We start from the raw sequence: 25,500 nt of genomic DNA, 5'->3' as shown, positions 1-25,500 counted from the left end.
AAAAAAAATTTTTTAATGGAGAAAATAAAAACTCAAGTTAATCCAATAAAAGACAAGAAATAAAAAGAAAGGAAACAAAATAGAAGGTAAATGGAAAACATTAAATAATATTATTTTGCTGGATAGTAAGCTATTCTCTCTGCGCTCCCACTCTATCCTCCTATATTATGTTTGTGTTGCTGAGTCTGGAGGTCTGCAAAGAGCGTTTTTCCTTTGGATTTATTTTAACTTATGTCAGTTTGACACAGCATTAAATGTTAACCAGCCTCTTGCTTGCTTCTGAGAACGTAAGGATTTCGCCTTTCCTTCAGATTCTCTTTGCCGATGGTGCCGTGAGCAGTAGTCCTGATTCAGGTTCTGTTTGTCCTCCTGGTGAAATGCCAACAAGCCCTCACAGTGGCGACTTTATGGACACGGCTTCTCAGCATAAATCAGAAATTGTACCATCTGAGATTGTCATCACAAAGAAAGGTAATAATTGAAGCCTTTCAGTTTATAATGGATTTAATAAGCCTTCAAATGCTCCATAAATGTTCATTATTGTTATTCTTTTACTTCTCATCTTTTCTATGAATATATTCATCTATACTCATAGACGCATATACATATGTATAAACTTTAATTGGAATCACAGCATTACACACTGTCATGAACGGCTTCCTTCTCGTGGTAGTAAATAACGAACATTTTCCTATGCCATTACATACACTTCCACATTAGGTCTAGTGCTGGGCTAGTGTTTTAGGGTTAGTTGACCAGATCGGTAATGTCAAGGTTCTAAGTAGGCATCTCTTTGGTTCTCTTGACTTTCCTCAGAGCTGCAAAGGCCCCAGGTTCTCATGTAGTAACCCTCAAAGCAAAACGCGAAGAGAATGGACACAAGAACTTTCAAGGTTGTCTGTCTATCAGGGAGGAAAACATTTCTGGATTCCACCGCCTTCCCCCACCAGAAGACCTTCCCTTATATCTCACTGACTAGACCTGGCCAGGGACCTAAGCTGGAAAAACAAGCATTTGACGTTTCTGGCCTTTTTCTCAGGAGATTCGCACTACCTGTAGGGAAAAAAGAAGTCGGGTAACAGTTGAGTAAGCAATCAACAGTGTCTGCCATAGTCTAAATTATGAAATTGCTCTCCTCAGAGGTATTCTCGATTTACACCCCTACCTCCAGTGTTGTACGAAAATATTTCCTTCCTCATACCCTTGCCGATGCTGGATTTCATCATTCTCTTAATCTTATTCCATTTGATAGATAATTAATAATCTTATTATTGTGTTAATTTGCATTTCTTTATTACTGGTGAGGTTGAATATTCAATAATTTTTTTCTTTATGAATTTTTCTATTCACATATTTTCTTGTTTACCATTGGGAGGTTCATTATTTACATATTTATTTGTAAGAGATCTTTAGATGTAGGACATGTGTGTTTGTGTACCAGGCACAATTCTGAATACTTTAAAGTATTAAATCAGTGAATCCTCATAGCAACCCTGTGTGATATATATTTTAATAATCCCACTTTACAGATGACGAAATTGAGACACAGAGAGGTTAAATAACTGCCTTGAGGCCTCTCAGCTAGTAAGTGGGAGAGCTGGGATTTGGATCTGGGCACCTGCGTTGCAAATTTTTCTCAATCTCTCATTTGACTTAAATGGTCTGAGACCAGGATTTAATCTTCTTTGTCAGTTTCACACACACACCCCTCCCCACCACCACCACAGTAACCAACGACCAAGAGGCAAATTGAATTCCTTTTTTGGTTACTCAAAATTTAGTGAAATAGACTTTCCTTTGGTAGTAGCAAAAGGTCCTTGGTTGAAGTGAATGAAAGCATCCTCGTAGCTTTCAAACTCCCCAGCTCAAAGGCTCCTTCCTTTTCTGATAGGAGAGGACTTCATGTAAGGGTGGCCACTTTCCTTAGCACCCCACAGGGTTCCAAAGAGTTTCCACCTCCAGCATGGTGTGCTCCAGATTTCTTCAAAGCCCTCCCATCCGAGGTGATGCATTCACTTTAAAAACAAAAACAGGGGCACCTGGGTGGCTCAGTCGGTTGAGCAGCCGACTTTGGCTCAGGTCATGATCTCACGGTCCGTGAGTTCGAGCCCCGCGTCGGGCTCTGTGCTGACGGCTCAGGACCTGGAGCCTGCGTCAGATTCTGGATCCCCTTCTCTCTCCGCCCCACCCCTGCTTGTGCTCCGTCTCTATCTTTCAAAAAAAATGAATAAACATTAAAATAATAAACACATGTCTTACATTTGATGAACCAATATTGATACATTATTATTAACTGAAGTCCATAGTTTGCATTAGGGTTCAATCTTTGATATGTACAGTTCTAAGAGTTTTGACAAATGCATAATGTAGTGAATCCTACCACTACAATATCATACAGAATAATTTTACTCTCTGTGGGAAAAAACAAAAACCCTGTGCTCTATTTATTCATCTTTCTCCTCACCCTCTCCCAAAAACCAGTACCCGTGAGCCAACACTCTCTTTTTCCCTCCACCCAGGACCTTGGAAACACTAATCTACTTTCTGTTTCTATGGATTTACACATTCTGGACATTTCATATAAACAGAAACATACAATATAAGACCTTTTGTGACTGGTTTCTTTTTATCTAGTGTAATATTTTCAAGGGTCATCTATGTTGTAACTTGTGTCAGTACCTCATTTTTATAGCCGAAGAATATTCTCTTGTATGGATATACCACACTTTGTTTACACATTCATCAATGATGGACATATAGGTCGTTTCCACTTTTAGGAAATTACAAATAAAGCTGATGCAAACATTTCTGTACAAGTTTTTGTGTGGACAGATATTTTCATTTCTCTTGAGTACATAAACCAGGAGTGGAATTGCTGGAATAATAACTCTATGTTTCTCGTTTTGAGCACCTGATAAACTGTTTTCCAAAGCAGCTGCATTATTTTATTTTTCACCAGCATGTTGAACACTTTTTCATGTGCTTAGTGGCTATTTTTTACCTTTTTTGGAGAAATGTCTATTCAAATCCTTTCCCCAGTTTTTTAAAAGTTATCCATCCTCTTATTATTGAGTTGTAAGTATACTTTGTATATTTTGGATACAACTTCCTTATCAGATACATGATTTGTGAATATTTTCTCCCATTCTTTGTGCTCTTTTTCTACATTCTTCATGATGTCTTTTCATGGTGTCCGTTTTGCTGAAGTCCAATGTATCTGCTTTTTTCCCCCCTCTGGTTGCTTGTGGTTTTGTTACTATATTTAAGAAATTAGTGAATAATCCAAAGTCACAAAGATTTATTCTTATATTTTCTTCTAAGAGTTTTATATTTTTAGTTCTTGAATTTGGGGGTTTTAAATCCATTTTTATAGAACTTTTAAAAAAATATTTATTTACTTTTGAGAGAGAGAGAGAGAGAACATGTGCACACATGTGGGGAAGGAGCAGAGAGGGAGGGAGACACAGAATCTGAAACAGGCTCCAGGCTCTGAGCTGTCAGCACAGAGCTCAACGTGGGGCTCAAACCCATGAACCATGAGATCATGACCTGAGCCGAAGTCAGACATTCAACCAACTGAGCTGCCCAGGTGCCTCTTTATATAATTTTTTATACGACAAGAGATAGGGGTCCAGATTCATTTTTTTGAGCTTACTAAAAAACAATTATTTCCCCCATTGAATTGGTTGGCACCTCAGTCAAGAATCAATTAACCATCAATGGTAAGGTTTATTTTTGGACTCTTACTTCTGCTCCACTGATAAATATGTTTGTCCTTATGCCAACATCTCACTGTCCTGATTACTACAGGTTTATAAGTTTGAAACTGGAAAGTGGGAGTCATCCATGTTCGTTTTACTTTTTTAATGTTGTTTGGACTACTCTGGGTCCCTTGCATTTCTCTATGATTTTTGGGGACAGATTGTCAATTTCTACAAAAGAGGCAGCTGGGATTTTTAAAAAAAAATTTTTTTTTAACGTTTATTTATTTTTGAGACAGAGAGAGACAGAGCATGAATGGGGGAGGGTCAGAGAGAGAGGGAGACACAGAATCTGAAATAGGCTCCAGGCTCTGAGCTGTCAGCACAGAGCCCGACGCGGGGCTCGAACTCACGGACCGCGAGATCGTGACCTGAGCCGAAGTCGGACGCTTAACCGACTGAGCCAGGCAGCTGGGATTTTTTAGAGATTCCACTGAACATGTAGCTAAATTCTGAGAGTATTGACATCTTAACAATATTGTCCCTAATTCATGAACTTGGGATATCTTTCCACTTACTTAGAACTTCTTTAATTGCAATCCATACTGTCTTATAGTTTTCGGTGTGCAATTATTACGATTGTTTTGTTAAATTTTTCATGTCTTATTCTTGATCCTATTATAAATGTAATTGTTTTCTTTATTTTTGGATTGTTCATTGATGGTGTATACCAATATAATTGATTTTTTTGTTTGCATTTTGAGCTAGTATCTTAAAATCTTGCTGACCTTTCTTATTCTACCCTTTTTTTGTTTTGCAGCAACTCTGGAAATAAGATCCTAACCCCCAGTGTTTGTTGCTGTTGCTGTTATTGCTGTTTGTTTAGTGACTTTACTGAACTTCTTCTTGTGAATCTCTTTCCTTTGTCCTGTGTAGCTACTGAAGTTTCTGCTCTGTTAGCCCAGTGGTCAGGTAGTGATTAGGCAGGGGTTCCCTTACATGCCTCAAACCAACAAATCTCCCAGCCTTTGCCAAGGGGATGTGTGTGCTTACTGGGGCATTCCTTCATCGCTCTCGCAGTTTAGGCCCTAGCCTTAGCCTCAAACTCAGCCCGTGTTTCTCAGGTGTTTCTTGGACATGAGTACAATCCTGCATGTACATGTGGCCTTCTAGATTCCTAGGAAAATGACAGTTTTTCAAAGTCCCTTTGGTCATCTCATTCTCTAGCTTTTCCTTTTAAGTTTTTAGGTCAGCCTCTTTTTTGCCCCAACTGTTACTGCTGCCTTAGACAGCCACGTTGTGAACAATCACCACTGACTGTTTCAGCAGGAGCCCCAGGAAAAGGTGGTTTATAATGAGTGAATTCTGACCCAGGTCAGGGTGAGGATTTTCAGGGAGTTTTCAGAGAAGTCAAACAATGACAAGTCTTTGGGAATGGGGCTTTTAGAGAGAATTGCAGGCCTATCTGCCCCCTCCAGTGGCTGCCAGATTGTCACAGCTACTGTAACTCCAAGGCTACTGTTTTTCAAGGTTACTGCAGAGCTGGAGATGGGGTGGAGGGCATGGAGGGGGTGGGGGTGGGTGCGGATGGAGGGTGAGAATTGGACAAGTTATAACAACACAAAGCAGTTATTCTTACTGAGATGCAACTGTTTTCTTGAATTGTTTCTTGGATTGTTGCAATTCTTTGGTTTATATCCAGAGTTCTGAAAGAGTTGACTTTGATCATTTTTTCCCAGCGCTCTCACTGTTTTGATGGAAGAATGGTTTTTTGAAGGTCCTTTCTTGCCATTCCAGAAGTACTTCTCCCATCTCACAAGAAATACTCTTTAGTATTTTCTTTATTTTTAGCTCTAAATATTTTCTAATTTCCATAATGACCTCCTTTTTGACCCATGATGTTTTTAAATTTCCAAAACTATGAAGTGTTTCTAGGTTTTTTTTAATAATTGATTTTTAACTAATCTTTTGAAATTTGTCAAAACATGATGTATAGCCTCATATATGGGCAAGTGTTGTAAAAAGTCTGTGTGTGATTGGAAGGGCATGTATCCTGTAGTTATTGAGTATAGTGTTCTCTTTGTGTCTATTAGATCAAACCTGTTGGTTGTGTTGTCTGGTCCATTTTCGAGTTCAGCAAACTTCTCTGCAAAGGACAAGATAGTAAATATTTGACTTAGACCTTGTGAGCTGTATTATCTCTGTCACAACTACTCAACTCTGCCCTTATTACACAAAAGTAGCCATAGACAATACATAATCAAATGAGCATGCTGTATTGTGTTTACATAAAACTTACTTATGAACACTAAAATTTGAATTTCATGTAATTTTCACATATCACAAGATATTATTATTCTTTTGATTTGTTAATTATATAGAAACGTCAAAAGAAGTGTTACTACACAGACTATACAAAAACATACAGCAAACCATATTTGCTCTACAGGTCAAATTTACCAACCAGTATTGTATAACTTCACAGATATTTTTAATCTGCTGTATCAATTTGTTTCAGCAGAAGTATGTTTAAATAAGGGTAGAATAGTCTACTCAGTGCTATACTCCTTATAATTTAATCTTTACTTCTTTATTTCTGAAATTATTACATCTTTTGAATAGTTCTGTCCAATTTTTCTTTATTTACTTTGAGGATATGGTTTTAGATACTTATAAATTTAAAAATTATAGTATCTTTGTGGTGAATTTAACATTTTATCAGTATGCAGTGGTTTTTTGTTCTAGGATTCTTTTTTGCCCTAATGTCTATTCTATGAGGGCAAAATTGTATTTTGCTTATCTTATTATGTTATATTATTATATTATTATAGACACACCAGCTATTAATCCCTTTACAGTGTAACTTTTTCATATTTTATTTTACTTTCTGTGGTTTATGTTTAAATGTATCTCTTGTGAGCAACTTATAGGGTAATATTATTAAAATTCAGTTTGATAATTTTTGTCTTTTTACTGGAGCTTCTAATCCATTTATCGTATAACAGATAGCTTCCCAAAAAATGTGTTTATGTTGTCTTCATCCTTTGATGATAATTTCACTGGGTACAGAATTCTGGATTGACAGATGTTTTCTCTCAGTATATTCACAAAAATTCTCTATACTCTTCTTGCTTCCAGTGATGATGTCGAAAAATTGGCTGTCAGTCTAATTGCTATTGCTGTGAAGATAATCTAACTGCCTTGAATATATTTTCTTTTTTATTATAATTTCAATACAGTTTAGCTGGGTGTGGATTTCTTTTTACTTATCCAGTTAGTATACGTTGAGGTTCTTAAATCTCTGGGTTAATATCTTTCATTGATTCTGGAAAGTTCTCAATAGTTACCTCCTCAAATATTGTTTCTGTTCCTTTTTTTCTCTTCTTTTAGAATTCTAATTAAGCATGTATTAGAGATTTTTACCTCTCTTTTATTATTTCTATCGCTTTGACTCTCTGAGATTCATTCGAAATAATTTCTACAGGTCTATCTTTCAGTGCTCTTTTAATGCTCTGGAAATAGAAGTCCAAATTAAATCCTAGGGCAATGGTATCTGTCTTATTTGGGTCTTCCCATTAGCTGAGTCTGCATATTAGTCCAGGTTCAATGCTCTGATGCACATTTCATACTCTGACTCTGAGGAATCTTCCAAGAGTTAACAATCCTTTACTATCTTTTCTTGTAATTTGTTTCTGGGTCTGAATTCACTTCATCATTGAGGTTTGATAACATGGGAAAATTTCATCTACAGATCACTTATTATTATTTATACCAATGGAGCAAATCTATCCTGAAAAAGGGATTGAGACATTATTCAGAGTTCCTTGAGGGCTTTTTCATTACTGTCTTCCAAATAGATGGTGGTAGGGAGGGATAGGGATGAGATATGCATCAGATAATTATCAATGGAGTAGTCGAACTCTACAAATCCTCTCCCCTAGTGAGAGGCCAAGGATATATGCCTGGTTGGTAAAGTTCTCCAGATCCAGGGCTGAAGAAAGCTGTCTCCTATCTGTGACTAACAAAATGACAAAATCAGGGGAATGAAGAGTTAAAAATCTCATATAATGCTAGAGTTAAGTAAGTCAAAGAAGGAGTCAAAGGTAGGGAGCAAAGGTAGGCTTTAAAAACCAGGGTACAGAGCCCCAAATCTGGAATCCAGGGAGCTATAAGCAATACTCAAAGGTATACAGCAGTTGACCAAATAGGTATTGTGCCATAGAGGGTGAGCTGTAGATACACGTGTCTATTTGGGGAGAGGTGGTGGGAATCCAGCCAAGGTTCAAGTGCATGACTTGATATATTTTTCCACTTGAAAAATAATATAACTGATGAATACTACATATAATTTCTATGCCACAGTGTCTGAGGTAGTTTACAGTGTGTTAAAACTTAGTAATTTATGTAATTGATATTATAGTTACATTGTGTTTGATTTTACTTGAACTTCTACAGGAAAAAGTCACAAAAATCAGTCATCAATGGCACATAAGAATGAAAGCCATGAACCTCACCCAGAGACGGTTCAAGCAGTAACTCCTGCAGACGTTCATGTAGGCACCTGGTTTACAACCACACCTGAAGGAAATCGGATTGGCACCAGAGGACTGGAAAGAATCGCAGACATGACCCCATTATTATTCTTTAAGGCCACAGATCCTGTCAGTGGAACGGTATGGCAACCTATTGTATGTTGCAAATTTTTATAAGTCATTAGAGTTCTGAAACACATAGAAGAGTGCCTGGCAAATAATTAGTTTTCTGTAACTGGTAACTAGATGGATGGATGAACACACGGACCCGTCTTCCCAAACACAAAAACACTGGGTGGTTTATTTGACTAACATAACGTGCCATGAAATAATAATTTTTGAAATGGGAAACAGATCATGAATGTACCACTTTTAACACTTAGAAGATTGTGTCACGTGTTTCTTTATGTTGAATGTATTTGTGTGTATGTCTTATCTTCTAGAAGTTGAGGAGCTGTGCTTGGTTCCTACTTCTTTGTGTGCAGCTGCAATGAATGGTAGAAATTTGCTCGTGATCCTTGACTGCAAAGTATGTATGGTATATTTAAGGAGATACTCACATTAAATAATTCAAGAATTTAGCAACACTCCAGAGCAACTGTACAAAAGATTTTATTTGTGGCCTAAGAATAAGTGACAAATGAGTGGCATAGAAAATAATTGTTTGATTAATGATAAGAAATCAAAACTTCTGGGATGAACCTTCTGTGTGCCGGGATTTCTGTTAGGGATTTGGGGTTTTGTGTACACTATCTCATTCAGTCTTTGCACCAATGAATATTATAGGACACTGATGAGGAAATTGGGCCTCCGCAAGTTAAGTAATGTGGTCAAGAATATATCCAGGAAGTGTTGGATTCCACTTGGGCAGCTCTCAGCTCTTTCCGCATCTGCCTCAGTTGCAGAGAATTGCTTTGCCTGACTCACATGGTTCCAAGGTAGCTGCGTGCAGTGACTGAGTGAGGCAGGGGTATGCCAATCTGGCTCCTGCTACCAGACTTGGGACACTGGGGCAGGGGATACTGGCTCCCGAGCTCCTGCCAGTTGACTGAGGCTTTGTCGGGTCTGTGCCACAGCTCAGCTTCTGCCTCTGCCCATTCATGCTTCCTTCCCCTTCCTTTCACAGATGGTGTCCAATTGGCAATAATAGCAATTTATATAATACATATTTCAATCATGGTGTTCAATTGGCAATAATTGCAAATTATATAATATATAATTCAACCATTGAGTATTTTCTAACTTGTACTGTCCTAACTGTTAAGAGCCACAATATTTCACCAAAGAGTCCAGATGGGTGTGAGAATGGGTTTATCAGCTGTTTTTTTGACTCAAATGTCTGGGGCTGTTGAAAGCAGGTGATAATTGCCTTCTTATCTCTTTATAGTAGGCGAAATCACTATATATGAGAAAGAAATGTACACTATTCATTATTTTAGGTTCTTATCCTTGGAACTCTCAACCAGTATGTACAATGAGGAATACTTCTGTAGAACATGGTGGTTAAGAGCATGATTCACCTTCTGTTCTGATGACATTAGGCCAAGATTGGCATAGGAAAGGCAGCCTCAGCAGGCCATGCTTACTTTAAACCTATAATTTTCAAGGAGGCAGAACCTGGGGTCATATTCCCAGACAGAACTCGGCCAGGCCAGTCCTGATACTAACTTTTCATTCACAAATACATGACAATGGAAGGAGCATTGGTGTTCAAGTCAAACAGCCTTAGTCGACACCAGCCCTGACATTTGCTGAGTGACCTTGAGCAAATTTCTTAACTTCTCCAAGCCTAACTTCCATCATCTACAAAATGGGGATAACATTGCCCGCCTCCTAGGAATTGTTGTAAAGCTTTGTCCAAGTAGATGAGATAAAACTTTAGCTTATAAACAGATAACCAGGATTTTGATGATATTCAGTGAGGCATAAAAATAAACGCACTTGGGATTAACCCACCTGACCAAATAATCATGCTCTGCCTTTGTATGTTCAGGTCATGATAACTCGAGAAGACAGAGTGATCATTGTGGAAAAGAAAGATGGTACACGGATAGTGGATCATGCTGATGGTACCAGAATCACAACCTTTTATCAAGTTTATGAAGACTGTATTACTCCTCCGGATGATCAAGAAATAAGTAAGTTATCCTTTGCTTTTGCTTTTTTATTTTGAGAGCAAGAGAAAGATAGAGAGCATGAGTGGGGCAGAGGGAGAGAGAATCCCAAGCAGGCTCCATGCTCAGCACAGAGCCCAACATGGGGCTCAATCCCATGACCCTAGGATCATGACCCGAGTCGAAATCAGGAGTTGGTCACCCAGCCCACTGAGTCACCCAGGTGCCCCAAATATTTGATGTCTTTAGAATAAGACAAGGAAGAGCCTCACTGCTCTTATTAACACACACAGGAAGAATATTTTTTTGAAGAACTCTGTCAACCAAAGAGTGCGTGCGCAGTCAAGAGCAGAGCTTCGTAGGTACTGCTGTTATAATCTTTACCCTCAACAGACACGGGAGTGATAAAAGCCATAGCTGGCTGTAGATAGTATTGGCACCTTTTTCTATTTTCACCACGAAAACCTAGATTGGTCTAGATTGGTGGCAATCAAAAGTAAATAATCATGACTCAATTGCCCTGGACATCAGCGCTCACACCTGTTTCCATTAATCCTTAAGGAATCTGATCTGCATACAGGTGACCTCAGGTCCTCCTTCAGTTCTGAACACACCTCTCATCAGAGAGATGGTGTGAGAGAAAAACAAGCAGGGGCTCGAACTCACAAACTGCAAGATCATGACCTGAGCCAAAGTCGGATGCTTCACCAACTGAGCCACCCAGGCGCCTCTTAAGATTTTTAAAGACAAATTATTCTCTGACTCCCTTTTCTTTAATTCCAGAGTTTATTTGTTCAGTGCATTAAGTGCTTCATTAAATGTCGCCAAATTAAGTGCGACAAAATTGGCAAGTGAATGGGAAAAGAACAACTTTCCTACCCCACTGGTTAGAGGGAACATTAGAAGAGCCACTGGAGAGGGCAATTTAATGTGCCTATCATACGATGCACTAACTCCACTTTTCTTCCTCTTACTACACACTCTTACACACTTGTCCAAGGAAATGTGTTCAGGGCATTACTTGCAAATCCAAGTCCAATATCAAAATACTGGTAAATAAATGGCCATCAACAGCAGAATAGGAAAATAGAAGGCAGTACAATCTTATAAAGGAATACTATACAGTAATTAAAAGGAATGAAGTGTATCCACACATATATAGCCACACACCTGTATATCAAGAGGGCTGAAGTTCTCAAAGCAATGTTAAGTACAAAAAAGTAGGTGCAGAATGATACATACAGTGATATATAATCTACGCATATTTAAAGCCCACAAAAGATGATACATTATTTTTGATACACATATATATATAAAAGATAAAAATAGATTTCAAGAGAAAGGAGTAAACCCAGGGACCAGGAGAAAAGTGAACTTCAACTCACCTGTAATTTTTCTCTTGTATATATATGAAAAATGTTGAAACAAATATGGTAAAACACTAACAAGTGTACATTTTGATTGGTGAGTATATGAATAATTAAATTATAATTTATGCTCCTCTGGGTGTTTTCAATTTCTCAAAATAAACATAGTAGAACAAAATAGCACACTAAATTAAGTAGGAAGAGTTGTTCTGGAAGAACGACTCTGCGTTGACAGTGAGTGGACCACACACACCAGCCCTGTGGTGTGAGTCCTCAGCACCCATCCCCACCGCTAGTCCAGGGGCCAGGAGACAGGAACAAACCCAGCAGGTGGGCGTGTTTCCCAATGTGTGCATCCTGTCACATCTGCTTACCTTGCATTTGCTTGCAGCCGAAAGTCCTCAAACGGTCACCAGGCAGGTAAAGTGCATGCGGATCGAAAATGCACACTATGCCACTGTCATCACCAACTGCGAGGACAGTAGCTGCTGTGCCACCTTTGGGGACGGGACGTCTATTATCGCAAAACCACAGGGAACATATCAGGTGGGTCTGTGGGGAAATGAGGGTGCCAGAGACAAGCGTCCATTCAACTAAGAGAACCCACTCCTCTGGGGCGGTGAACATGCCTGCCATGTACGGCTGATGTTCCTTTTGTCTCATGTTCTTAGAACACATTTCTCAATCTCTTTTTTACTTGTTCACCTTCTTCTGACAATCCATTGCAGAAAGAAACAAAAACAAAACAAAACAAAACAACAATAACAACAACAACAAATGTCCCGCTTGTCTTACAATGCTTTGGCATTTTTGGATCAAGGTTTTAAACCAGAATGTAGTTGGTGGGGATCTTTTATGTGGTAGGTGGCAGGCACTGTTAGAAGCCCTCATGTGGTCTCTCCTGTGCCTACCCGACCGGCTTCACCTCCTGAGACCTCTGACCTCATTCATATTCTCCCGTCCTTCCCATCTCCAGCCCACCTTCACTCTACCTAATGTCCTGACAGGATGGGGGGCGGGGAGCATAAGGCCTGTGTGGTCCTAGGAGGGCAGTTTGTTCTTGAAGGGTCAGGGAGGAACACTGTTAGCAGCTCCTGTACCTCCCTACATTTCCCTATTAATCACAACCACCCAGTGTCAGCCTGCAGTCCCTTTAGCCTTAGAAGGATTTGCTCTTATCATTCTGCTTGCTGGAGAAGAGACACAAGTGCCAGGATGTCAGACACAATGTCACCGGATGCTGACAGCTCAAAGCCTGAAGATGATGGACATACAGCTCATTTGTTACTGTGGAAGCTGCTGAAGGCCAGTTCATTCTCCCCCCATGCCCACCTTTCTCTCCCTCTTCTTCCAGTGTAGACTGTTAGGGGGCAAGGCAGGTGCTGAAAGTGAGACGTGACTGTAAAGTGTTGCAGTTGGCCAAGGGGTGCAATTTTTCTTCTACAACATTCAAAATGTCCATTTTTTTCGGCAGATTGGCAGCATCCACAATCTAGTACCTTGTGTGCTACCAGAGGTCATGAGAATCCCCTAAGATTCTGTGATAAGGCCAGCTTTTGCCTTTTGTTTTTATCATAGTCCCAAACTCTAATGGTTACAACTATGAGGGCAAAGGAATTTTAGAACCAATGACAGTTGGCACTGGAGGAGGAGACCCAAACAGAAAAGAGATCCAACTTAGAGACATTGAGTGTCTGCCACTATTATGTAGTCACTTGTTCCTCCCAGGTTTGCTCAATCTCCCAAAACACAGCCAGAGAAAGGATTGGAAGGCCAATCACTCCTGATTGAGAAATACACAGACCTTAGTTCCCAACTGGAAAAAAAGAAAACAACAACAACAAAACTCCAAATAAATTTACCAACACCTATTATAGTTCTCTAGTTGTATAGAACTGAAAGATGGTGTGCCTTCTGCACCCCCCACCCCCACCCATGGGTTGGTCATCACTTCCTCACTCACCAGCATTAGGACAATGGGCAGATGATAAGCGAAGCTGGATTTTGGGTAATGTATAAAAAGAGAGGTAGAGCTTGGTATTGTCCACCATTGTTCCTTAGCAGCACAAAAAGATTAACCAAAGCATCAAAGAAGAAGCACGTATAACAGTTCATATAGTCAGTATGAGACACTTCCGGAATGGTGGAGTAAGGACCTCCAGAAGTACACTACTCCATAAAAACAACTAGAAAACTGAAAATATTGTCAAAATCAACTTTTTCAGAACGCTGTCAAAATCAACTTTTTCAGAACGAAGACTCATTCTCAGGAAGTACAGCAAGATTCCTGGTGATTTCACTTGCCATAGTCCCCTCTCCTCCCCTAGCTTCATGGTAGCCTTGAAAATCAACACCCTCACATTCATGATAGCAATGAAAACCAGCATGCCAGTATCCACTTAAAGAGGAAGAATAGACTTAGAGCTCCCCAAAAGTCCCACCACAAAATATTGTCATTGTTGACCTGTCTGGCAGTTCCCTGGAAACCCCATTTGCAAGCATTGTCTTTGTTTCATCTGACTCTGAGCTTACTCACTACAAACAGACTTCTCCCCGAACAGTGGTAAGCTAACATTACGGCTGCCTGAAGTGGCAATAACAAAGAAGAATAAACAAAAACATTAAAAGCAACAGCTGGGGAACAGAAGTCCTTAGAAGGCTTTGAAAAGCTCTGACATATTGCTTGGAATCATCCTCTACTGAGGGTTCGGTCTGCATGCTGCGGTATTTTTTCCAGTGTTCCAGCTGGAAGCTAGAGAAAGCCCGCTCTACTTAGCCTTCACTCCCTGCTTATGCAGATCCTCTTTATCAGCAAGGGTGAAAGATTAGGGCTCTCAGAGTTATTTTCTGGGCATGCACACAGTTCTGCACGTGAATGTGGCTTTCTAGATTCCAAAGAATATGCGCTTATAACATATAAACATGTAATTTTCTTTAACAATAATAACACAAAGAGGAGAGGGGAGGAATAGAGCTATATAGGAATAAAGACTTTATATAATATTGAAATTAAGTTAGTATTAAGTACATGTAGATGATTATAAATTAAGACGTTATTTGTGATCCTCAAGAAACTTTAAGAAAATAACTGAAAATATATAGTAAAAGAAACAATAGGGGAACTAAAAGGGCACACTAGAAATACCTGTTTAAAACAAAAGAAGGCAGTAATGGATGAATTGAGAGGAAAAAGAAGCATAAGGCATATAGAAAACAAATGAAAATTGGAAGATGTAATTCTGACCTTCTCAGTATCAGTATCAGTATTGGAAACAATCCAATAAAAAAGCAGATATTGGAAGGATGGATTTAAAAACATGATCCAAATATATGCTCTTTACAACAGATACACTTATATGGTCAAAGACACAAATAGGTTGAAGGGAAAAGGCTGAAAATAGATATACCTAGATTAAGTAATTGAAAGGGAACTAGAGTGTCTGTGCTAATTCAGACAAAATAGACTTTACAACAAAATATTACCAGAGACAAAGAGGTTATGTTCTGATGAAAAAGGGATTAATCCATCAAGAAAACATAACAATTATAAACATATTAAGCACCGAACAACACAGTCCCTAAACACATTGTTATGGAACCAGACTAGATCACTGGTGGAAAAACCAAGTGGCACTCGGAGATCTTGATGGATCAGAGTTTTATTTTACACCAGCGGGCTCAGAGGAGGTCCTTCTCCAGAGATCTGAGTCCTGAGCACAAGCATGGGGGACAATTTATCTTCTGTTACTTCCGCATTCTGCATTAGTAGTAATTTGGCGCAGGCAAATTACTTGCCTGCAGGCAAGCAGGGCAGGAAGAAGAACCTGGAAGAGGAGTCTTTAGACCTTATGTTAGTCCCGTGGGCCATCTTATGGTGCAGAACTTTACTTATTTTCCCAACAACATGAATATTTCCAGAGTTGTACATTATACAATTTAAAATGTCTTATTTTAAATGGTAAAGACTGGCATGGTTAAAAGAAGAAATAGACCATTCAACAATAATTGGAAGCTTTAGTAGCCCATTTTCAGTAATAGATTGAGCAATATACCATAAAAGTGAATGATAAAAGAAAAATAAAAGAATTAAACACCAGAATAAGCCAATGAGACCCACTAGACATCTATAGAACACTCCACTCAACAACAAAATGCGTTATTCTCAAGTGCACATGGAATATTCTCTAGGAAAGACAATGTGTTACACCACAAAACAAGTCTCAGTAGATTTAAAAAGTTCAAAATCATACAAAATATGTTCTACCACCACCATGGAATTAAATTAAAAATCAGAAAGAAGTTTGGGGAATCCACAAATATGTGAAACTTAACACAGAGAAGAAATCACAAAGAGATTTCTTTGAGATGACTGAAATTAAAAGCTTAACATACCAAAGCTTATGCAATGCAGCTAAGGCAGTGCATAGAGGAAAATTATAGCTTTATATGTCTAAATGTGTATACTAAGAAGATTTCAAATCAATAACCTAAACTTCCACCCTAAGAACCTAGAAAAAAGAAGGGAAACTAAAAGCAAGCATATAGAAGTAAAAAATAGATAAGAATAGAAATAAATGAAAGAACAGAATAGAAAAGGTCAACAAAACCTTTAGCTAGACAGAGAGAGAAAGAGAGAGAGGGGAGACCCAAATTACTAGATTTAGGAATGAAAGAGAAAACATTTTTATCCTTACAGAAATGAAAAAGATTATAAGGAAATACTACGAATACCAACAGATTAGATACCATAGATGAAAAAGATAAATTTCTGGAAAGGTACAAACTACCAAAACTGAGTCAAGAAGAACTAAAAATTTAGAATAGACCTATAACAAATAAAGAGATTTAATTGGTAATTTTAAAGTATAGCATGCAGAAAAACCCAGGTCCAGATGGCTTCACTGGTGAATTCTACCAAATATTTATGGAAGAATTAACATTGAATAATTTTCCCAAACTCTTCCAATATATAGAAGAGGAGGAATCACTTCCCAACTAATGCTAGCATGTACATATTACACTGATATTACAACCAGACAAAGTCATCACAAGAAAACTCCAGACCAATGTTTATTATGAACATAGATAAAAATCCTCAAGAAAATGCTAACCAACTGAACCCAGCAACATGTAAAAAGGATTATAAATTGTCACCAAGTAGGATTTATCCCCGGAATGCAAGGTTGGTTCAAGATGAAAAAATCAATCAATATAATATACTATATTAATAGAATAAAGGGCATAAACCATATGATTATCCAAATAAGACTCAGAAAAAGCATTCTACATAATTCAAAGCCCTTTCATGATTAAAAAAAAAAACCTCAAAGCGGTAGGAATAGAAGGAAACTTCTTCAACCTGATAAAGGGCATCTACTAAAAACAAACAAACAAACAAAACAAAACAAAACAAAAACAACACCATAGCTAACAAAGAGCATCCTTATTGGTAAGATTTCCCCTAAGATCAGACATGGGACATGAATGTTTGCTCTCACCCTTCTAACTCAACATTGTACTGATTGCTATAACCAAGACAATCAGACAATAAAAACAAATAATGTGCAAGCAAATTGGAAAGAAAGAAGTAAAAGATTTTCTTTTTTTTTTAAGATGATGAAAAAATGTATTTAGAAAATTCTTAGGAATACAATCCACCAGGAATTCAATGTACACACACACACACACACACACACACACCATTAGAACTAATAAAAGTTCAGCAAGGTGTAAGATCAATATACAAAAATCAATTGTATTTTCTTTTTTTTTTTAATTTTTTTTAACATTTATATATTTTTGAGACAGAGCGAGACAGAGCATGAACGGGGGAGGGTCAGAGAGAGGGAGACACAGAATCCGAAACAGGCTCCAGGCTCCGAGCTGTCAGCACAGAGCCCGACGCGGGGCTCGAACTCACGGACCGCGAGATCATGACCTGAGCCGAAGTCGGCCGCCTAACTGACTGAGCCACCCAGGCGCCCCTGTATTTTCTACATTAACAATGAACAATCCAAAATTGAAATTTATAAAATAATTCCATTTAAAGTAGCATCAAAAGAAATAAAATACTTCTGTTCCACAAATGGCATTGGGAAAACTGGACAGCTACATACAAAAGAATGAAATTCAAGCACTTTCTTTCACCATGCAAAAAAAATAAACTCAAAATGGATTAAAGACCTAAATGTGAGGTCTGAAACCATAAAAATCCTAGAAGAGAGCACAGGCAGTAATTTCTCTGACATTGGCTCTAGCAACATTTTTCTAGATATGTTTTCTGAGGCAAAGGAAACAAAAGCAAAAATAAAATGTTCGGATGACAACAAAATTCCTTCTGCACAGTGAAGGAAATAATCAACAAAACTAAAAGAAAACCTACTGAATGGGAGAAGATATTTGCAAATGACATATTTGATAAAGAGTTAGTATCCAAAATATATAAAGAACTTACACAACTCAACACACACAAAAAACAAGTCATCCAATTTGAAAATGGGCAGAAGACATGAACAGACATTTTTCCAAAGACAACATCCAGATGGCCAACATATACATGAAAAGATGCTCAACATCACTCATCATCAGGGAAATACAAATCAAAACTCTGATGAAATATCACCTCACACCTGTCAGAATGGCTAAACTCAGCAACAAAAGAAACAGCAAGTGTTAGGATGTTGAGAAAAAGGAACACTTTTGCACCGTTGGTAGGAATGCAACTGGTGCAGCCACTGTGGAAAACATTATGGAATTCCCTCAAAGAGTTAAAAAAAAAAAACAAACTACCCTACAATCCAGTAAATGCACTACTGGGTATTTACCCAAAAAATACAAAACCCCTAATTCAGAAAGATATTGCAGTGTTATTTACAATAGCCACATTATGGGAGCAGCTCAAGTGTCCATCAAGAGATGAATGGATAAAGAAGATGTGGTATATATACAACTGAGTATTACTCAGCCGTGAAAAAGAATGAAATCTTGCCATCTGCCACAACATGGATGGATCTAGAAAGTATAATGCTAAGTGAAATAAGTCAACCAGAGAAAGACAAATACCATCTGATTTCACTTATATGTGGAATTTAAGAAACAAAACAGATGAACATAGGGGGAAAAAAGAGAGAAAGACAAGACAAGAAATAGACTGTTAACTATAGAGAACAAACAGATGGTTACCAGAGGCAAGGGGGTAGGGGATGGGCGAAAGAGATGATAAGGATTTAAAAAAAAGGAATAAAATACTTAGAAATAAATTTAATAAGAGAAGTATAAGACTTAAACACTGAAAACTACAAAATATCACTGAACAAAATTAAAGAAAACTTAATAAATGGAAAAACATTACATATTAAGTTTATGGAAGACTTAATCTCGTTAAGATTGCAGTACTCCCTACATTCCTCATCAACATCCCAGCTGCCTTTTTTGCAAAAATTGATAAGCTGATACTAAAATTCTTATGTAAATTTGAGGTACTCAGAATAACCAAGACAATCCTGAAAAAGAACGAAGTTAGATGACTGACACTTCCTGATTTTAAAACTTACTGCAAAGCTATAGTAATCAAGACAGTGTGGTTCTAGAAAAGGATAGGCATTGGGGCACCTGGGTGGCTCAGTCGGTGAAGCATCGGACTTCTGCTCTGGTCATGATCTCACGCTTGGTGGTTTTGAGCCCCGCATAGGACTCTGTGCTGACAGCTCAGAGCCTGGAGCCTGCTTCGGATTCTGTGTCTCCCTCACTCTCTGCCCCACCTCTGCTTGCATTTTGTTTCTCTCTCTCTCTTTCAAAAATAAAATAAAAACATTAAAAAAATTTAATAGAATAAGGATAGGCATATAGATCAATAGACTAGAACTAAGTATTTATTTATTATCAACCTGTGGTCCATAATTTTTTTACAAGCATACCAAGATAACTCAATGGGGGAAAGAATAGTCTTTCAACAAATGGTGAATAAAGTTGGACCTGTACCTCACTCTACACACAGAAATGAACTCAAAAGCAGCAAGGACTTAACTGTAAAAATGCAAATTATAGACCTCTTAGGAGAAAACATTGTGCAAATCTTCATATCCTTGAATTTGACAAGGGCATCTTAGATATGACACCCAAAGCCCAAGCTTTGTCAAAGTGAAAAAAAGTGTGTTTTAAAGGACACCACCCAGAAAGTGGAAAGACAACCTATAAAATGGAAGGTATTATTTGTAAATCATATATGATAATAGTCTAGTATCCAGAATATATAAATAACTACTACAACTCAACAGTGAAGACTAATAACCCAATTTTTTTAATGGGCAAGGATTTGAATAGACATTTCTCCAAAGAAGATATATACATGACAAATAAGCACATGAAAAGATGCTCAACATCATTAGTCTTCAGGGAATTGCAAAAATTCAACGATGAAATACCACTTCCCAACCACTGACATGACTAGACTACAAAAGACAGACAATAATAAGTGTTAGGGAGGATGCAGAGAAATTGGAACCCTCATGCACTGTTGGTAGGAATGCATAATGGTGCAATCCCTTTGGAAAACAGTTCCTCAAAAAGTTAAAAATAGAGTTATCATCTGACTCAACAATTCTACTCCCAGGTAGATATCCAAGGGAAATTAAAATGTAGGTCCACTCAAAAGCTTGTATACAGATGTTGATAGCATTGTGAATAATAGCAAGATTGTGAAAATAACACGTGTCCATCAACTCATAAGTAAACAAAATTTGATATATCTAGACAATGAAATATGATTCATCCATAAAAAAGAATGAAGTAGTGATACTACGACATGGATGAGTCTTGAAAATATTATGCTAAGTGAAAGAAGGCCGACACAAAACGTGTCCTAGTGCATGCTTCCATTTGTATGAAATGTCTTGAATATTCAAGTTCATAGAGAGAGCAGTCCATAGCCACTGGTTTCCAGGAGCTAGGGACAGGAGTGATGCAGAGTGACTGCTCGTGGTTGTCACGGTTTCTTTTCGGGATGGCGAAAATGCTCTTAAGTTACTGATAATGTTTGCACAAGTTTTTGGATAAAGTAAAATCCACTGAGTGTATACTTTAAAAGCGTGAACTTATGGTATGTGAATTATGTCTCAAAAATGAGTCTATCTGAACCACACATCTTTACATGAAAGCTAATACTTAAGGACTGTGTCAGCCACCAGAGGAATGGGGACAATTAAAACCTCCTAAAAGCATTTGTCCCGTAGCTTCTGACTCTCTTCGACTTACTTCTTGCCCAAGAACATGAAGGATTCCAGACATTTTGAGTAGAGGCAAGTGTGTTTATTTCAATTAAAATATATCTTTATTATTTTCTTATTAAATATCTTAAATAAGAAGATGCCAAAAGAAATATTAAAGTGAGTAGATAAATTATGAGGACACAGAAGAAATTATATCTTAATTATTCAGTTTCCCTTTTTATCAGGGAGCCCTTCCCAAAGCTGAACTCCTCTGTTGGGTAATGTGTTTTTCCTGGAAACGAGAGTTTATGGCTAAGATCTATAGATAATTATTTCTCCTGAAATGATTTTCCAAATCCCTCAAATTTAACAAGACCCTTCTAAATAATTCCTCTCTTTCTGTTACCCTTCTAGGTGTTACCTCCCAACACGGGCTGCCTTCACATTGATCGGGATTGTTCAGCTATATATTGCCATGAACCAAGCAGTGATATATACCATCCTTTCCAAAAACGTGAGCAGCTAAGAGCTAGCAGGTACATCATGAAGCACACATCAGAGATTATCTGTGAGGTCCTGGATCCTGAGGGAAATACCTTTCAGGTAAAGCGCACCATTAGTGTGGAGTGAGAGGCTGGGGCTTTGCTTTTGAGATATTTCGACCAGAGAGCTTCCATTCAGCGTTATACCTTAGCTGCCTTGGGATTAGTTATCCACTTGCTGCCAATACTTAGCAAAAGCAGTAATGGATGCCAATATCTCTGCTTCTAAAGTGTACTTCCAAGGGTATAGAAAAGCCTAACAGTTGGGATGGTATAAACGTTAAAGCCAAATAAAGAATTCGAACGGAAGGGGAGGAATACTACTAAACATTTAAAATAATGCCAACAAGAAAGAAATGATGTGAGAATGGTCTGTATCCAGGCTAAAGCGAGAGAACCAGTTTGTTTGACTAGGCAGGGAATCCGTGGTGCGCAATATCAATTAGGGAAGATTCTAGTAGGTGTGAAGATGGGGAGGTGGACAGGTGCTAAGGTGTTAGATGGTAGAGCTCTCTCTTCTGTTTTTCTGTCCTTCCACACCACAGCTATAGCCAGGCCAGAAACTGGCAAACCATGGCCACTTGTCTATATAGGCCCTTGAGAGAAAAATGACTTTCATATTTTTAAATGGTTGGCAAAAAGTCAAAAGGAGATGAATATTTCATGACACATAAAAATCACAGGAAATTCAAATCTCAGTGTCATTATACAGTTTTATTGGAACACAGCCACGCTTATTTGTTCACACATTGTCTATGGCTGCCTTTGCATATAATGGCAGAATTGAGTAGTTGCAACAGACATTGTATGGCCTACAGTTCCTAAACTATTTACTTTCTGGCCCTTGACAGAAATGGTTTGCCAGCCCCTGCTCCAAGCGTTTCTCCTTGTTTTCATTCCTCACCCAAGATGGTGTATCAGCTAGTAGGTGGTGTAGTGATTTTCCAGATTTGGAGCCATAGCACAGAGTCCCCAGCTCTGGTTTGGTACGCAGACTAGCCCTGATCCAGCTTGTTTTTTTCTGTGCTAAATGAGAGTCTTTCCAGCATGAGTTCAGGCTGCTAACAGAGTTTAATTTGTAGCGAATTGAAATTGAAACTTATAGGCCTGAGTCCTCTAGGCTTTAAACACATGGGACATTCAGGCCAAACATTCTTCTAGACACTGATACTCTTCTTGAACATCCCCTCCAGTGATCTTTTAGCCTGAACTACATCTCTTCCTGGAGAGACCCACACCAGATCTAAACAGTAGTAATGGCTAGAACATTTCTTCTCACGCTAAATCTGTTTCCCTTTGTAGTCTATTCATGAATCCCAATTCCACACTCGCAACCACAGAATATGAACTTCTCCCACACTGCCACCTTCTTAATATTTCAAGACAACTATCAGATGGGTAGCCTCTCCTCAATGGTTAAATCCCCGGTTCCGTGAACCAATGCTCAGATAAGATTTTGAGTCCCTTGCGATCCTACTCACCTTACTCTGAGTATATTCCAGTTTGTCTTCATAGTCTAGGTGTGGTCTGTAAGTAGAGATGTTTTTGCTTTTATTAATGCCAACTGGACTTAGTGAGTATTACCTTGGAAATAAATATCTCTGGTTTTCTGGATATACCAACAGATCGCATGCTTTCTTAAATGAGACATGTAAGCTTTACGACATTTCTTTTCTTTAGTTGATTATATACTTTGTCCCATAGGTAATGGCTGATGGTAGTGTATCAACTATGCTATGTGAAAACAATTTGGAAGATGATCCAAATGAAAAAACTGAAGGCTATGATAGTTTATCATCTACTCACGTTTATAAGAATCATCTGCAAATCTATGGTGAACATGTACCCAGGTAGCATGATAAAAATAATACCATGACCTTTATTTAAAATTTTAAGTTTCAGGAGCATTTTAACTGAATACTTCACGCAATTCAATTTTATTGCTTCAAATAGGTTTTTTGTCATTTATGCTGATGGATCAGGAGCGGAACTTCTTCGAGACAGGGACATAGAAGAATACCTATCCTTGGCATACGGGGAATCAACTACTGTAGTTCTCCAGGAGCCAATACAAGAACAGCCAGGTAGGGAATCCAGAATGTCTGGAAGTCATTGTGTCTCCTTACCAGCATCCAGCCCCCTTATCCAGTCCACCCCCACGTCATCTCTACTTTCTCCCTTTCTCTCCCTTTTCAACTCTACTTGCCACATCGCCATGTCAACCTGTTTATACAGCTACTTATGCTCACTCCAAGCTTTATCTGGGCATCAACGTATGTAAACTGTATATAAGCCCCTCTCCTACCTGTAAGCAGATCTGAATTGAATCGGAGTTTAGGTACGGTAGGCATGTATCTATGATCCTATTTATGTGTTCCTTTCATCTGGCTAGGGGAAAAAAAAAAAAAAAGAAAAGTGAGATATCACTTGTAAGTTCTTTTTTTTTTGAAGGTGTTGCCTTGATGAACTTAATATATTAAGAAAAGAAAATATGTTTGATATGTGAGTTAGAAAGTCAGCCTGAAATATAAGATAAGTTATATATATAATTATATTTATTGCGTATTTATACTGTTCTCATCAATTTCAAAGAAATCAGTGTGTGGCTAAGGGTTCGAGATACGTATTGCATTAAGAAAGCATCATCGAGGGGCGCCTGGGTGGCGCAGTCGGTTAAGCGTCCGACTTCAGCCAGGTCACGATCTCGCGGTCTGTGAGTTCGAGCCCCGCGTCAGGCTCTGGGCTGATGGCTCGGAGCCTGGAGCCTGGAGCCTGTTTCCGATTCTGTGTCTCCCTCTCTCTCTGCCCCTCCCCCGTTCATGCTCTGTCTCTCTCTGTCCCCAAAATAAATTAAAAACGTTGAAAAAAAAATTTAAAAAAAAAAATAAATAAATAAAAAGAAAGCATCATCGGTGTATGTTATATGTGTATTTAAACAGATATAAACGTGCATATTATCTGTGAATGAAACCAATGGATTGTGCTTAGGTTTATGTTTCGTCTTTTCTCTGGTGGTATATACTTTGCACTCATTTACGAATATGCCTGCATCTGCGCACTTATATCTTTTAGTGTATCAATGCACGTGTGCGTGATAAAATAAACTTTGTTCTTTGTGAATATGGGGAGTGGGGTGCTCTGATTGGTTGTGCAAGGCTTCATCACAAATTGCCCTGTTAGTTATTTAGCATCTAGATAACCCAGCATGTGCCAAACACACTGGCTGGGTGTTAGGAATACAGTGTGAGCTAAGACAGCGTGGACCCTGCTTTCATAGTGCTTAGAGTTTAATGAGAGGATAGGCATTAATTACATAGTCACACAATAACTGTGATTGTGTGATTATAAATTGGGGTAAGGTCTGTGAAGGAAAGGAATATGGTTCTATGAGAGCATTAACAGAGGAACCTGCTGTAGTCTACAAGGCTTCCCTGAAGACACTGGCACCAAGAGCTGGTGGATAAGTAGCAGCTAATTAAAATAGGAGGGAGAGCCTTCTTGGAAGAGACAGTACAAAGCAGAAAGCAAAAAGCCTTGGAGAACCGGGAGGAAAATGCTGAAGTGGCCAGGGCACAGAAGGAGGGGGTAGTGCAAGTTAGGGCAGGGTGAGAAAACACCGAGGACTCGGGTTTGTCCTGTGAACAGTGGGAAGTCAAAGAAGAGTTTAAACCATGGACTAACATAATCAGTCACTCTGACCGCTAGCGGGAGGTTCACTCGCAGAGTAGAGCTGGGTAGAAAAGCTAGTTGTTGCTCTAGCCCAGAACAGCATCTCTCAGAGGCAGATGATCCAAGGTAGGTCAGCGGGTAAGGTCAAGTGAACCGACAGGACTTGGAGGTGGTTTTTGAAGAATAGTAAGGTGTCAATGAATAATTCCAGGTGATCTAAACCCAGTCTCTAGGTGTTACAGTGGCCAAAAGCCTTACTTTACTTGTTAGATTGTAAGCTTCTTAAGCATAATCACTATGTCTCACTTATCAAGAAGCTCGCTGAATTTAGTGAAAACCTATTGAATTCTCAGAATGTATTTGATAGAG

General features: G+C 38.5%; 1 protein-coding gene across 6 annotated transcripts in view; it reads left to right on the top strand.

Annotated features, from left to right (window-relative positions):
- Positions 1 to 25,500, top strand: part of SPAG17 (sperm associated antigen 17) — a 239,608-nt gene that overhangs the window by 152,810 nt on the left and 61,298 nt on the right. For all 6 annotated transcript variants that reach the window (XM_042953607.1, XM_042953611.1, XM_042953606.1 and 3 more), the window contains exons 28-34: positions 312 to 471; positions 8,157 to 8,374; positions 10,227 to 10,371; positions 12,106 to 12,260; positions 21,335 to 21,523; positions 23,167 to 23,312; positions 23,416 to 23,546. In XM_042953607.1, coding sequence (XP_042809541.1) covers positions 312 to 471; positions 8,157 to 8,374; positions 10,227 to 10,371; positions 12,106 to 12,260; positions 21,335 to 21,523; positions 23,167 to 23,312; positions 23,416 to 23,546 — 1,144 coding nt within the window. The remainder of the gene's footprint in view (positions 1 to 311; positions 472 to 8,156; positions 8,375 to 10,226; positions 10,372 to 12,105; positions 12,261 to 21,334; positions 21,524 to 23,166; positions 23,313 to 23,415; positions 23,547 to 25,500) is intronic.

This window comes from Panthera leo, chromosome C1 (genome assembly GCF_018350215.1).
Source record: "Panthera leo isolate Ple1 chromosome C1, P.leo_Ple1_pat1.1, whole genome shotgun sequence".
In the NCBI taxonomy this organism is placed as follows: domain Eukaryota; kingdom Metazoa; phylum Chordata; class Mammalia; order Carnivora; family Felidae; genus Panthera; species Panthera leo.
The sequence above is the reverse complement of the archived record's forward strand: the minus strand, read 5'-3'. Positions and strand labels throughout refer to the sequence as shown.